A 15759-nucleotide genomic window follows, 5' to 3' on the forward strand; every position below is an offset into this window, starting at 1 on the left:
ATAAATGATTTTGACGCGTGTGCAGCAGGCACTTATTTTGACAAAACACGTGATGCACATGGTTCACATGACGCAACAAACACATATTTTGAAAACACGAGCAACACACGTGACACAGTCCAAACACATATTTTGAATTTGCGCCCCTCAGAGTAGCAGTCACGTTCCGCCACTCAAAACACTGAAGATCTGATGTAAATATCATACACAGGAGAGCAGACAGACATATCATCTTTATCAGACACTACACATCTGTACTTTTCACTTTCTGGCTTCACTGATACTGTAATGATAAAACAATGTCTTACGTTTCACTGTTTGTTATGTTTAAAATATAAGTGAAATAAATAGAAATGCAGCATAAACGCATTTGGTCTTTCCATCACATTTATTATTTGTTTTGTTTCATTAGCATTATGATTTTTACCGCAGCATAACATTAAAGATTTAAAAATTCTCCATTAACATTATCAATAATAGCTGTGAGGTGCGTGATGCATTGTTTTCAAATGTAGGTCAGATCAGAGACAATTGTAGCATACAAAACATATTACAATGATTTCATTACTTTGTTGTGCACTACTATTTGTGATGCAGTGGATTTATACCATTTATTTTGTTAGAATTAAAATAAACAAATTTTTTTATACTGAAGACATAAGATAAACTTTGTATGTAATCTGCAGTGTGTAATGCTCTGATTGTGAAATTATCTATATTTTTAAACTAACAGCACGATACGTGTCGTGGTTTCCTGTGGGCCGATCTTTTACTTCCTAATTCAGATACTTTATGAGTCTCGTTTTGTGTCTTTTCTCTCACTTGCTGTCATGGAGTTGTTCATCATCACTCTTCTGCATTTTCTTATGGTTCAGTCATATAGTAAGTGATTTATATTTATTCATGTCATTTACATTATTGAGCAGATGCTTTTATACAAGTAACATAAAAAGATATTTGTCAAACAAGATCTACAACATCTGTAGTAACTGCCAAGATCCAACAATAAACTGAAGCATTACAGCTCGAGTCAAATGACAAAGCTTTAAAGTTGATTAAGAGTTAGAGTATGTTTCTGGAGGAATAAAAAAGAAGTACCCAAAATGTCATCTTAAATACTTCTTCTCTATATTTGTAAAATGAAAATTGATTTGTTTCAGCGTCCATAATTTTAACATGTCTGATGGATAGGCTACATGTAAAGGTTTTTAAGTAAAACATAAAAAAACTAGGGCCGGGACTTTAACGCGTTAATTAAGATTAATTAATTACACAAAAAATAACGCGTTAAACATTTTAACGCATTTTAATCGCACTTATTAACGGAGTCATTCGTAAATGCTGCAGACCCTGTTTTAGTTCGAGAACTCCGGAGTTGTGCTGCAGTTTAAATAAAAGTAGACGGAACCTAAACGAACAGCTGATTTTAACGGGACAACGCATCAGTTTCAAAGTAAAAATTATTTATTCTGGTAAATGGAGGTTTGCAACGGAGGTTTTGCCCAATAAACATCTACCAACAAACTACAGATTATTTTAACATGTATCCTAATGTCTGTTATATGTTAATGTTTGAGTATTGCTGGGTTTAAATATTGTTGTAATGTTGTTTTGTTTCAATTTAATTAGCTTATTGCGAGTTTAATTTAAGTTTTGTTTGCTACTTTAAAATGAATTTCGTTTCAAATAATTTGTCTACTAATTATAAACAATGTTTTGTTGTTAGGTTTTGTGAATATAAATTAAAAAGAACATTAAAAGCAACACCGTGCATCTCATTGATGCATATGCTACCGAATGCCAAAACATGCAATGAGTAGCCTATATCACTTAAAAATCAGCTTGGCAGTCCCCAGAAATTACATTTACACGCGCATTTAGAGCATATAGCAGCACGTTTGATTTGCGGTGTGCTTAAGACTTTCAAAAATCAACTTCATATTAATTTTAATAGGCTACTTTGACGGAGGACACGCACAGAGAATAGCGACGGCAGGTAAAGGAAAAAAGTTAAATGGTGTTTTTCTGACGAATAGAGTCAGTTTGTAAGAACATTTTTAAATGGACTATAAGATCATCAATATGAACTCTGAACAATGAACTATTATAAACATAACAGCAAGAAAACCTGAAGAGGATCTTGCAACATTAAAGAAACAAGCATTTATGTAGGCTAAAGCTATATATCACCTCTTATTTTTTAATTTTGTTAAGTTTCAATGGTAAGACTAAAAGCGCGTACATTACGCAGCGCTTTTCACATCTGAATCCCACTTAAGAAAACTATAAACGATGTGCAACTTAAAAATGTGCATAATATATTTTTTATATTTTAATTTTAATATAGGCTATATAGTATATTATGTTTTGTTGTTTTTATACGTGAGGTGGGGGATCCGCGCAAATAGGTACCGGAACACAGACAGTCAAAACAACACATTAGTGTTGATTCTGGGACAACAAACTGCGTCATCCTGGAATCCACCCATCTCTGTGTTATTATTGAAACAACACATTTTGTGTTACTTTTAACACAACATGTTTTATACTTGAACACAAAATCAACACAAAATGACACATAATGTCTTAAAATTACACATAATTAACACATCATTTCTAAGAGTGTATACTAAAAATCCATGTAAAAAAATTACTTCTTAATGTTCTCAGGTCAAATATTTATATGTGATTAAAATGCGATTAATTTAGATTAATTAATTACAAAGCCTCTAATTAATTAGATTAATTTTTTTAATCGAGTCCCGGCCCTAAAAAAAACATTAATCTACTAACAATTAACTTTCATGTCCACGTGAAAGTTATCGGTGTCATGTGACAGTGTGAAAAGTCAAGCTAGAAACCAATCTATCAAAACATCAGAGTTTTAAAACATGTTAACCTACATTTGTGTAATTATGGGCTTTAATGGCATCTATGTGTATATAAAGATGATCAAAGAAATGATACAGTAACTGGAAAACAATATATTTTTTTTTTTTGCAGAAGTTCCTAATGTAAAAGTGTCTCCTGATGTCATAAGAGAGTCAAACTCAGTACATCTGATCTGTGTGAGTCCAGCTGATGTTAAAGTGAGTCAGTGTTATTTTTTATCAAACAATGAGGAAAATACAAAACTCAGTCAATCATGTCAGCTTCATCTCACTGGAACTGAACTTCTCTTATGGACGCGTGAAAAATCACCTGTATCACTCAACATTAGATGCTTTTACACAACAGATGTATATGGGGTTCATAAACCATCACCTTTCTCTCCTCCTGTCACACTGACAATACTAGGTGAGATATTTCACTGATATGTTTTTGTTTTATAAACTGATATTCATTAATGTTTCTTGATGTGTTTTATCTTCATACAGATACTCTTCAGAAACCCATCATCAGTGTTGATGACAGCACTGACCACCTCAGTATATCATGTGAAATACCACTGACAGATGAAGCTGAATTCATCTGTAATCTCTACACTGAGTATGGACATCTGACACACAGAAGTTCTCAGAGACATACACAGACTGGAGAACATCGCTGTACATTTTATATGAGTCTGAGTGAAATATTCACACATAAGCAAACAGTGAACAGTCAACAGCTGAGTTGTGATTATTCAGTGAAAACAGATCCTGAGAATGAGATGAACCTCACATCACCACGCAGTGATGTTTACACTGTCAGAGGTGAGTATTTGACATTTAATCCTCATTCACTTTCCATTACATACAAAAGAGTGTTCAGCAGAGCCGATCTTAAGACTAATGGTGGCCCTAAGCAACTTTGTGAGAAGGCTTTGTCAGTACGTTCATAAAACCCAATGTAGCTATAAACATAATGTTAACTAAAAACAAATTGTCATGGGTGTATGAATGAGTGAGTGAATGGGTGAATGTGAGGCAAACTGTAAAGCGCTTTGGATGGCCATTGGTCTATGAAAGCGCTATATAAATGCAGTCCATTTACAATTTCCATTTACCATTATTTTATAACTGAATATTTTTACAATATGGACATTACTTTAGAAAGTATTCTGAAAAGTGTCAATTATAACATTTAAACACGTTTTCTGAAAAGCTCTTAATTTTTTACATTACAAAACAAGTCTACCTATTTTGATTATTGATGTGTTCTGGCATTTCTAACAAAATACACTGGACTAATGATAAATTTGGAGTTTTGGACTGGAATGTAATAAATCCATAGCATTGTTAGTCAAGAAGACTAAATAGGATTTTTTTGTGGGGGGGCTTATCCTAGTCTCAGACTAAAATGCATGTTTGAGCTGCCTTAATTTAAAACACCTTTCACTGACATATCTTAACATATATTAGTGCTATTGTTTTGTCTCAAGATGCACACCAGTATTGTTTTTTGTAGAGTATGTTTGTAAAAACTACCTAAATGTCATAATATAACTGAGGCCTAGTCTTGGATTAATCAAAACCCTGTCCAGGAAATTGCCCGTAAAACATTATGGGCTCTATCTTACACCTGGCGCAATGCAGCGCAATGCGCGACGCAAGTGTCTTTTGCTAGTTTGCATTCGCAATTATAATTTTCACGCTTAGCGCCGCGTTGTTTAAATAGCAAATGCATTTGCGCCCCCTTTTGCACCCATGGGTGTTCTGGTCTGAAAACGAAGTGTGTTCAGGCGCATTGTTGGCGCGTTGCTATTTTGAGGCAACTAAAATAGACTACGCCAACCAACAAAAACCTGCTCTAAAGTCTAAAGTCAATGGCGCAATATGTTTTTTTGTTATTTAAAGAGCACATTAGTAATATGTGCCAATACACGGGTTGACAACGCGATTTTGTTTATCACATACATGAATGCGCAGCAGCACAAAAACGCTTTTAAATATGAAAGGACTGAATGTAAAAGATTATTATTGAGTCTCTTGGACATAAATGAGGACTAATTATGAGACGTTAAAAGGCACAAAGAACTGCTTCACCTGCAGCCTGTTAAGTAAATAAATGCTTTGCTTTAAACAAATGCATCTGTTTTTAAATGTTTTTTTTTTTAATGCTACCTCACGGATTTATTGTATATGATGACTCTGTACCTGTGGATATACTGAGATGAGAATGCGTAAAGCCATTTGTAAATTCTTTATCTTCTGTTTGTTACAAATAAAGTATTTTTAGAGTACAAACCTTATCTTAGATACTTGTAAATTATGTTTTGATGATATTGGATAGCCATACATTTAAAGCAATTACAAGCCTGCTTTTTACTTCCATGACTAAAAGAAAACGGGTTTTAAGGTTTTAATGAAAAAATAACAATTTCAATACAAGTGAAAAACCACACAATTATTCAACATTAATCTTAAACTGGGGATCTTCTTCCTCCGCTTAGTTTTCAGTTTACAAAGTCATCTAAATAGGGATTAGACATAGCGCCAGCGCAACTGGTTTTTAAAGGGGATGAGAGCTGAGACTCTCATTGGTTTATTGCACGTTACGCCCAAAACACACCTATTACTCATCAGGAAAATATGTACAACCCTTTTCGACCATGCGCTCGGCCCACAAACCATTTTTCCCATCATTAAATTAGCAAAAGTGGATTCGGACACGCCCATTTAGTCGTTGCGCTGTGCGCTTCAGACAATGCGCTTAGATCGTTAAAAATAGGGCCCTATATGTTTTTAATCTTTTTACTTCATCTTCGTGGTGCTTTTTGACTTTTCTGCTCCGGATGGATAGCTTTGTTAGAAAACCATATCAAGACGCATGTTGGGCGTGTCAACTGCATGCACCGCTGCACAGACCAATTGTCATATGAAATAGGGTATATGCGCAACTTACTTCTGCATTCCTGTTAAACATAGTAGATCGCTTCTGGTTCTGTATGCTTTACGCTGACATGGGGCTGTTTTCATACATGAAGCCTTCAGGAGCTACCAAAGACGAGAATAAAAACGTCCAGTGGATATATTAATTAACATCTTAAATCTAAGTAAAAGAAAATGTTGTAACTTTTTTAATACTTTATAGCTTTTGACAAAGGCATTTTCTTCTCACATACATTCAGATATAAGAATAAAAAAGAACCTAACACAAATAATAATACTACAAATAACAATAACAAGCTACGATAGCACATGCCGGCATTCGTAAGCGATCAGCCCGTTTTCCGGTTTGGTCACATGAAGTTAGACATATACAGCATTAAAGTATCGTGAGATCGGACTGCTTGTTATGCTTTTGAATGGCTCTCTCACCACAGCGAAGTCACTAGGCAACCGGTCTGTGCAGCACAGCATGACGTTAAAAGTCAGGGAACCCCCTAGTTGCCCAGGGCCCTATAAAGTTTGCGTACTTTGCGTATATGGAGAATTGGCTCTGGTGTTCATGATATTCTTACACCTGTTGTGTTCTACAGAAAAAGGTAATTTAGGTCAGAAATGACATGAGGGAGATTAAAGATGACCAGATCTTTGGGTGAATGTGTTTTTGTAAAGCTGATGTGAAACAATCTGTTTTGAGATAAAGGAGTGCAGAAATCAAATTTAACTGACTATTAACAGGTGCAGCTCAGACTCGCTGACTGCATAAATTGTGATGGGCTGGATGTGAGTTTTTGCTGACACTTACAGTATCTGGTTTAGTCAAACTGACAGTATGTCTAACACGTGAGGATATGCAAATGCACTTGCAAAAAAAAAAAAAAGGTCACTTGGGCAGTACCCTCTCAAAAAGTACACATCTGTAATCTGTAAGTGCATATCAGTACCATAAAGGTATACCTGTATTGGTCTATACATGGTACATGGTAGGACATTTTAAAGGGTACTGTCCCAGTTTAAAGGGTACAGTATTGCCCCAGTGACAACTTGTTTACCTTTCTTCGTCCAAGGGGGTGGTGAGAGAAAAAGCTTTAATAAGGTATAGAACACATTCTTCATGAAAATTGTTACAATTGAGAATTAGCCCCAGTTTCCACTGTAACATAAAATAAACAAATAAAATCATTTTGAATAAATAAATTCTGTCTATTTAGGTTATCCTCAGGCAAAGTTGTCAGTGTCTTCTTCAGTTATCATGTACAGAGACACAGTACAGCTGGACTGTAGTAACAGTGAGAATCTGAAGATGAACGAGTGTTACTTCCAGGGCATGAAATTAACACCCGACCACGCGCCAAATGCGGGTGGATTTTGCAATTGGCGGGTAACACTGTCAATCTACCAGCCACATTGGCGGGTAGCCAATGCGAATCAGTGATGCGCGGGTCATTGTATAAACAACCCACTCCCGATCGACATTTTCAACTAACCCGCCCCGCCAGCAATTGTTCAAAATAGTTTTTAAACTCGACCGACTGACCGCGGCCTGAATATCATTAAAATATTTTTGGATGACTCGTAACCGGCACCCGCTCATTTCTTATCAACCTGCGCATATCACCGATGCAAATTGAGTGATTCATTGAGAGGATGCGACTGCTGTTTCGCAACGTTCATGCGATTGAAAAGAAGATGAGGCACTTCTCTGACTACGTTTGGATGTGCGAGTAAGTTAAGTATTAAACTGTTGGTGAGATGGGATGAGAATGCAATGCTGACATATGCTACTGTACAATCACAGTTGCACAGATGTGTAGTGCTGCTGTGACGGATCAGAACTCTTGATGTGTAAACTTTAGAGAGAGTTGCGCTACTATGCCTTATACTGTACTACATTAACATACATTTTGCGAATATAGTAATAATGAAAAACAACGTATGTGCACAGTTTGTGCCCCCTCTGTCTCTGTGTGCGTGCGCGGGTTTAAGGGGACTCAATAGGGCACATCGGAGAGACGCGTTCCTAAAAGTATGCATACATAAAATCTTTCTGCTCTTGACAGGGCACATATAAACAAAATGATCTCAACAGTATTCATTTTCTAATAAATCATTTCTTTATGTCTTAAGTGTATGTATAGAGAGTCAAAAACCAGTCTGTGCTGGTCTTAAAGAGACAGTAACCTCAATTAACCTACTTAAGTCTGTGTCATTAATGTTAATCAAACAACCTAAGACAAAGAGAAATTCACTTTTGTAGCTCTGAAAAAATTATATTTAATTCATACAGTAAAGACAGTGTTATAATTCACTATTCGGGCAAAAAAAAAACTGGCTGGTAAAAAGTCTCTGTGGCAGGTGGATTTCTAAATCCACCTGCCACAGTGGCTGGTGGTCAAAAAAGTTAACTTCAGGCCCTGGTTACTTCATAATAGATGGAAGAGAAAATAAACAGAGCAAATCATGTCTACTATCACTCACTGGATATGACATCAGTATTTGGTCAGGAGGTCAGAGGTCATTTGATATAACCTGCTACTACCCTGTGTATATATCACAAGAAGATACCATGCCATCTCCACGTTCAGATCCAGTAACAGTTACAGTTCAGAGTAAGTTGCTGTTTAAAAATCATAACTGATAAATTTTTACTACAGTAAAACTTGTGAGAACCAACCTGTCTCCACATTAAGGTAAATAAAATTAAAAAGTCTTTAATGACTTTTTCAAGTTTTCCTCAGGCAAAGTTGTCAGTGTCTTCTTCAGTTATCATGGACAGAGACACAGTACAGATGGACTGTAGTAACAGTGAGAATGTCGCACACCTTTTAGTCCCAGATATGTGAATAGGATAGAGACAATGAAGTCCAACCATATATTAAAAATAAAGGGTATCATGGTGTATGCCTGTGGAAGATCTTGTGAGGATAAAATAAGACATAACAGAAAAATAACCGAAAATCATTGCTTCACTGAAAGGCCTAAAATACCAAACAAACTGCTGAGTTTGCTGTGCTTTTATTTGATATCTGCAGCTGTTCCTCAGAGCACTACTGATGCTAAGTAAGGGATAATGTAGAGGCAGCCGGTAGTTATTGGGAAATAAGCCCCGACAGTGTGATCAGGACCCGACGCGAAGCGGAGGGTCTTGTATCACACTGAAGGGGCTTATTTCCCAATAACTACCGGCTGCCTCTACATTATCCCGCTTATTACACGGCTACTTGCCACATAAGAAAAAAAACTGGATATGAATATGAATTGGAAACATTTTATTGGCATATTTGTTTTAAATTAACATTTTTATCCTTCCGCGAAACTTTGCACAGATGCATAAAATGATCGTAATACTTTATTAAGATCCTCTGCTTCATACTTGTCTCCATTTTTTCTCTTTTAGCCAGTCTTTGAGAAGTTTTTAATGCCCATTCTGTATTTTTTTGTGTGTTGGCTTCGTAGCTGTCATGCTCTATTTTGTCAAGTTCAGTGTCAGTAAGCTGTCTGTGTCTTGTCATGGTTGTCGAGTGTTTGTCACAAGATGGCGCCAAACAGACAGTAATCTTTATTGATCTTTATTGGCGCGGAGCGATTTTACTCGTGCAAGTAGTCCGGCTATGCGTTATTATTTTGGAGCGGTTATTATTTGAAAAGAACAAACCTGCAAATGTCTCAACTGACCAATCAGAATCAAGCATTCCAGAGAGCCGTGTAATAAAGGTTTTTAATTCTCTCATGGCACACATTTTTTCATTTTACCCCCTTAGTCATTTGTATTTGAGAAACTGACTGACAACTGTTGCATCAGTTAAATTTCCTCTTTAAAGTCTCTGTTAAACTCCTTTACTTATTTTATGCAACAACAAAACTAAAACGTGTAAAATATTTTCTTTTAGAGAATGTCTGTTGGTATTATAATTTTTATAATTTAAGGATTACACTTAATTTACGACTATACTTAAAGATATGTCATAATAAATAATACAAATTTTTTAGGGAAAAGTATGTGGCTGATAATACTGTCAGCAGGGCTGTGCTTCGTGATTGTACTCACAGGACTCATATGTCTGTGCGGATTTGCATGTAAGTAAAGTTTATACCGTTTTAATAAACACATGAAGACAAATAACTGAAAAAATGAAGCAGTAGTTCTTTGTTTTCTAGGCAAAAAAAGATCTAAACAGTAAGTCTTTTTTTATGTAGTAATATATCAGTTTATTTTATAATAATATCCTATAACAATTAATATTTGATTAAATTAAACAATAATGCACTAACATTGCTTTGTATTATTGCAGTGAAAGAACTGCAGGAGATACGGTGAGCATCATCTGTGTGTTTATGATTTTTAAAATCACAAGTAATTTACCATAATAACACTTTTAATATCTCATAATGAGGGAAGTGATATGATCTTATTTATTTACTCTTTTATGTAGCGTGCTTCTGGACCAGCAGAAATAAACTCTCTCATCACTTATGTACCAGACACATCTCAACCCACAGGTAAGAAAACATCACTTTCATTATCACATTCAAATCATTACAAAAAATACACAACCTTACACGTATTCTCATGTGAGCTAAATTATTTACAGTGCGTTCATTTATTTAGCAGAGACAACTTACAAAGAGCAATCTAACAGTTTTCACTTTACATAACATAGTACAGGAATGTACGGAGCCCCAAGGGGACATGGAGCAAAAATTAAATAAAGTTTAGTTTCATGTGCTCATGTGAAACTTTCATGTGCTCACGCAAAACCTTCATGTGTAGAATTTTTTTAAAAAGTTTAGTTTCGCGTGCTCACGTGAAACTATCGAAAACGGAAGTTTCACATGCGCGTGGGATAGTTTCATGCGAGCACGCGATAGTTTCACGCCAGCAGCCGAAACTAAACTTAAAAAAAAATCTGCACATGAAGGTTTTGCGTGAGCACATGAAACTAAACTTTAGATTTTTTTACTCCAATGTCACCTTAGGGGCTCGGTAGATTCATGCATAATCTAGTTTTACTTAGTATATAAACAGAGCTTCACTTTCAGTAAATCATGACAAATTTCACAAGGCTTAGTAACAGATACTCCCATGTGAGCTATATCAAACCTGCTTTACTTGATTTTTCAGAACTTTAACAAATGCCCTTATAACCTTATAACTAACTAGTAACTTTATAAAGGAAACTTTCTTACCACAGAAATCTTTTTCAGCATGACACAGGTTATTTATAGGGACCTGGTACCCATACATTTTATTTACTGATGAATTTGGAAAAAGCACCAACCTTCGTTTATAATGTTACTATTGTGTTTATCATGTAATTTTTCTTCTAAAGGCCTCCAGCAGCCACAGTCAAACCAACAAAGCAAACCAGAGACTTACTCGCTCATTACTTTAACTTCCCAGCCTTCAGGTAACAGAATACATTCACACAACACAGTAACATTTCTTTTGAAACAATTTGATGAAGGCATACAGTAGGCCTAGTAAAAACATACTATAATTTTCAGAACTCAAAACTTAATTTCTAACCCAAAAGGACTCATTCTGAACTGATGCACGACCAAGACATTGGTACTGATATTAAACACGAGACAGAGGTTAAGCAGAGGTTAACTCTTCCTCTCTCTGCACATGCCACAAACTCATACAATGCAAGGTGGACCATACACTAGACTAGAGCTAACCAGTCTAAAGGGCTGTTCGTGTACAGTAACTAGTTTGTGTAATCTCTTACCTTTTGGCGTAGTTAATGTAGTAGAATAAAAACCATTACGTAGTCAATTTCACATCAACTGCATTAGCGCTTGATAGCTGAGGTAATTTTATGTTATAGACCTCAGCAATTAGCTTCACTGTGCGCATGCACCTGAAGTTCAAATAGATTTGATTGGCTGTCAATGGTTTATCGTTCATGAGGGGTGAAAAAAGCGCACAGAAAGTGATCCCATTGAAATCTTTCATTGTTTCTTTATCGTTATAGTTGTGGTGTGAACTTCACTATTCTCTTTGCCTTCTCATTTTTCAGATTTTGTAGCGTTTAGCTAGGCATTTAATTCTGTTGAACTGAAAAAGCTTTTTGTAATGTACTTTAAAATTGAAAAATTAAACATATAAAACAGATGTTTTCTTCGGAATGACAGACTATAAATAGGGACCTGGGGGCGTTTTACAGAAAAATCCTAACTTTAAAATCTTATCTTAACTGTTTGTTAACCATGGTAATTTGTAACAGTAGGACTTTATTTAAGACAAAAGCTATTATAGGATAACGTTCCTAAGTGCATTATCTTATTTAAACTGCAGATAGGAAAATGGTATTACAGAAGCATCCTAACTTGACAAAACATCCCAAAAAGGGTCTTAACTTTAGGGTAACCACCTCACAGTTGTCCTAACTTAGAACTTTGAGAAAGCCAGCTGAAACAATCACATTATGATAGACCTGCGGGAGAATGACATTACATTTTTTAACAAAGTGCAGGATGATAAACAGCAGTGTTTGTTTTTGTAATACTCTTTGAATATTTTTACCTTCACTACATCAATTCCATTATTCACATAATCACAATGTTTCTCACTAGTGGAGCGATCTTTCAATCTCTGTCACCCCTCATTATTTAAAAAAACAGGTATTTTATCCGTGAACAGTTACGTACGTGAAATACAGTACATATAGTTGACTCTGCATCTATTTCTTCTCATGTCTCTATCAAATGTTGAAATGTACATTAGTATCCTGGGACTTAGGAAGAATAGATTTCTAATTTTTGTAAGTCACATTTGCCAAATGATGCTAAAACAATAATAAAAAACATAGACTATGATTTCAATGTAATTAATACAATTTTTTTTTTGCCTTTGCCTTATTGAAATAAAAGGGACAACTCCTTTGTTTACTGTAGCAGCAGCTCACACACTGCTGGTTGCTTGGTATCAAACCTAAAAATTGATAGCCAAACATGATTAAGCAATTTAGGATTTCCTAACTAGATATGAGATAAGATTTGGGGAGATAAGACTGGAATCCTAAATCAACATTTGCTTCTGTAGTATGAATTTGCGAAAATTTTACAAAATATATCTTAAGGTAAGACCTAAGATTGAAAGTTTCTGTAATATGCCCCCTGGTACCCAGAAATGATCTTATTGATGAATTTTGAAAAAGCACCACCCTTTGTTTATAATGTTAATATTATGTTTGTTATTTCCCCCCTATAGGCCTTCAGCAGCCACAGTCACACCAAGAAACCAAACCAGAGACTTACTCGCCCATTACTTCAACTTCCCAGCCTGCAGGTAACAGTATACATTCACAGAACACAGAAAAGAATTATTTTAAAACAACTTGATTCATGCAGGCCTCTCACTTGTATGTTTCAAGTGAAATATTTACAGCAATATACTGTAATAGTTTTTACATTTTATTACAGATGTTTTGGTCAATACACGGCACAAGAAGGGACATACTAAAGAGAATGAAGTATGTATGAACATGCCACAAATACACAGCAATATTTAATTTACAGAAGTGTGAAAACATTTTGGTGTGAAAATGCCTGCTCTTCTCACAGCTTAAAGTGAAAAGACAGATATGTATGCTATTCACCGATTTCTAAAGTGGTTTTTGAAATAGGGGGCACGAGATGGTGCCAGGGGGCATTAACTTATCATACATTTTGCATAATTAAACCTCAAAATACAGCTATATAACCAACAGCACTACATTGTATCATTTAGTTATACTTCTTTAAACAGAATCAAATAGTGTTCATCATTATTAACAAAAACCCTACATTGTTTTTATCTTTTTCTTTCTTTGTTTATCACGTCTACTGCACCATCCCAGACAAACCCAGTTAAAGCTGTTGCTAAAGATCAGATCTACAGTTTGGCTATCTGACTTTCACTCAAGACTTCATCTTCTTCGTTTATTTTAATTTACATCACTGTGTATTTGTTAAATGTTTCACTAATAAAGTATTATTTGCTGACAAACATTCATGAAGGTTGACAGAGCTAAGTTATTCAGAACAGTGCACACACACACAGCAGATACGTTCAGCTGAGTAGAGTAAAATTAAGATTACATACCTTGTGTTTTCATGTTTTCTGTGATGATTCCCCACACGATGAAACTTTAATGGGGTTCCCTGGAAAGAGGTAATTACTTCCTTCCTAGTATACTCACGTCACGTACCACTAAAAATTGGTTTACTAGGATTAGCTGACACAAAAAATAGCTAAAATCAACATAACGTTGTAAATAACACAACCCTCGCATGTAATCTTGTAAAATCGTCTATGGTGTGTTAGATTTCACGCGGCGCTGAGAACGATGCCATCAACCATCGCGATACTGTACTTCTCCGTACACTTCTGAATCGCTCTCGCGATTCTTTGGTGTCATACTTCGATTGGTCTGCGCAGCGCTTTATGAAATCGACGTACTATTATGTTTAGAAACAAAACTGTACTTTCATCAATACTGGTACAATTTTGGTTCGTTAAATTTGTACTAAATACAAAAAAGGTACAACATATTTCCTTAATGCTCTAAAACAGTTTGTGGTCAGTGTCCTCTTACAGTGGAGAACAAACTAAAGACCCCTTCAAAATCTTGTAGTTTTTTTTTTTTTTTGTTTTTTTGCATAGCAATTCCACTGTTTTTTTAAGAGAGTTGTTATGTTCAAATTACATTACCGGCATGATTCTTGTATGTAGGCTATGTACTCTTATTAAAAATACAATACAATTATATAATTTATTACAAATTATTTCACAAACCTTATGGTTTCCACTTTGAAAACCCCTGCTCTAAAATATCAATAAACAACAGCTGTATTTTCGGCATATTGCTTTTTCTTTATGTCATTGCAACTCATGTTATTGTGCATTGCAGATCACTATAGAAATAAATGACAGAAGAAAACTGATGGAAAATATGTTTTTATTTACACAACATGGCTTTCCTTTGATGTAAAGGGATTAATCAGTCAAAAGTCATTTTCCAAATACTGTAAGCAGGCAAAACTTATAAAGTTTGTGAAGAACCCACATCTCATCATTTGATGACAATGTACGCTATTCTTACAAACAGCAATGTGAAATATTCCTATTTTTTCACGTCATGCATCTTCAGAGCTTAAATTAAATTTGGGAGGCAGGCAAATAATACCGACATGAATGACATTTTTGCTCAGTTATTCTCTGTGCTTAACACAGGACAGGTTAAGACTAAATTGTGTATGAAATTCTCAAAGCTACACAGCTACATGGACTGCGGTTAGCTGTGATGGCTGGCAGCGCCACTAATATATCCAGATATATTCACTTGTCCATATGTAAGAATAAAACACTCAACAGATTCTAACACAGTCTTTGACGGCAATAAATATCATCTATGCTTAGTAATTCAGACATCACAAAGATGATTTTGATCTCTGTGGACTGAGATTTCATGTTTGGCAGAAGCATGGCTTTCTGATTTGGGTGTAAAATAAGCCTAATGGTCAAGGCCAGGGTCAGAGGTCACCTGCTGATAAGAAAGGACACTACAGGGAATATAATGGCCACCAATGAAAAATTCAATGTATTCGCTGAACCACACTCCACAGCATTCTCCTAAAGAAAAGAAAGAGTTCAGGGTTAGCAAGAATTGTCTGGGAAAGTACTGCATGTTAAAAAGTCTTAAAAAGAAACAAACAATTCAGCAAAAATCAAATTAAGTTAAAGGCCTTGCAAGAGCCTTAAAATTAAAAAGTGTGAAAAAAGTGTTTCAATCTACAAAACTTTTATCACTTAAATCTGAAACTCAAAAGCTGCTGCAATTTTTTCAGGCATTTTGGATAATTCTCCAAGTTTTGCCCTACTTTCAAAATTGTGTTAAACAAGTGTGGTTATGAATTGTGATCCATCATCATGGAAACTTTGTCAGATTTCATTCAAGTCAGA

At 35.3% G+C, this 15759-nt stretch overlaps 1 protein-coding gene across 2 annotated transcripts in view; it reads right to left on the minus strand.

Annotated features, from left to right (window-relative positions):
• Positions 1-15759, minus strand: part of cacna2d3 (calcium channel, voltage dependent, alpha2/delta subunit 3) — an 86714-nt gene that overhangs the window by 18775 nt on the left and 52180 nt on the right. Inside the window, exon 38 of one of the 2 annotated variants that reach the window (XM_073811829.1) lies at positions 14751-15429. The exons of the other annotated variant lie outside the window; for it this stretch is intronic. Within the exon in view, the coding sequence (XP_073667930.1) occupies positions 15337-15429 (93 nt within the window). The 3' untranslated portion in view covers positions 14751-15336. Of the gene's footprint in view, positions 1-14750; positions 15430-15759 lie in introns of those variants that run through there. 2 annotated transcript variants of the gene reach the window in all.

Source organism: Paramisgurnus dabryanus, chromosome 14, assembly GCF_030506205.2.
Source record: "Paramisgurnus dabryanus chromosome 14, PD_genome_1.1, whole genome shotgun sequence".
In the NCBI taxonomy this organism is placed as follows: Eukaryota; Metazoa; Chordata; class Actinopteri; order Cypriniformes; family Cobitidae; genus Paramisgurnus; species Paramisgurnus dabryanus.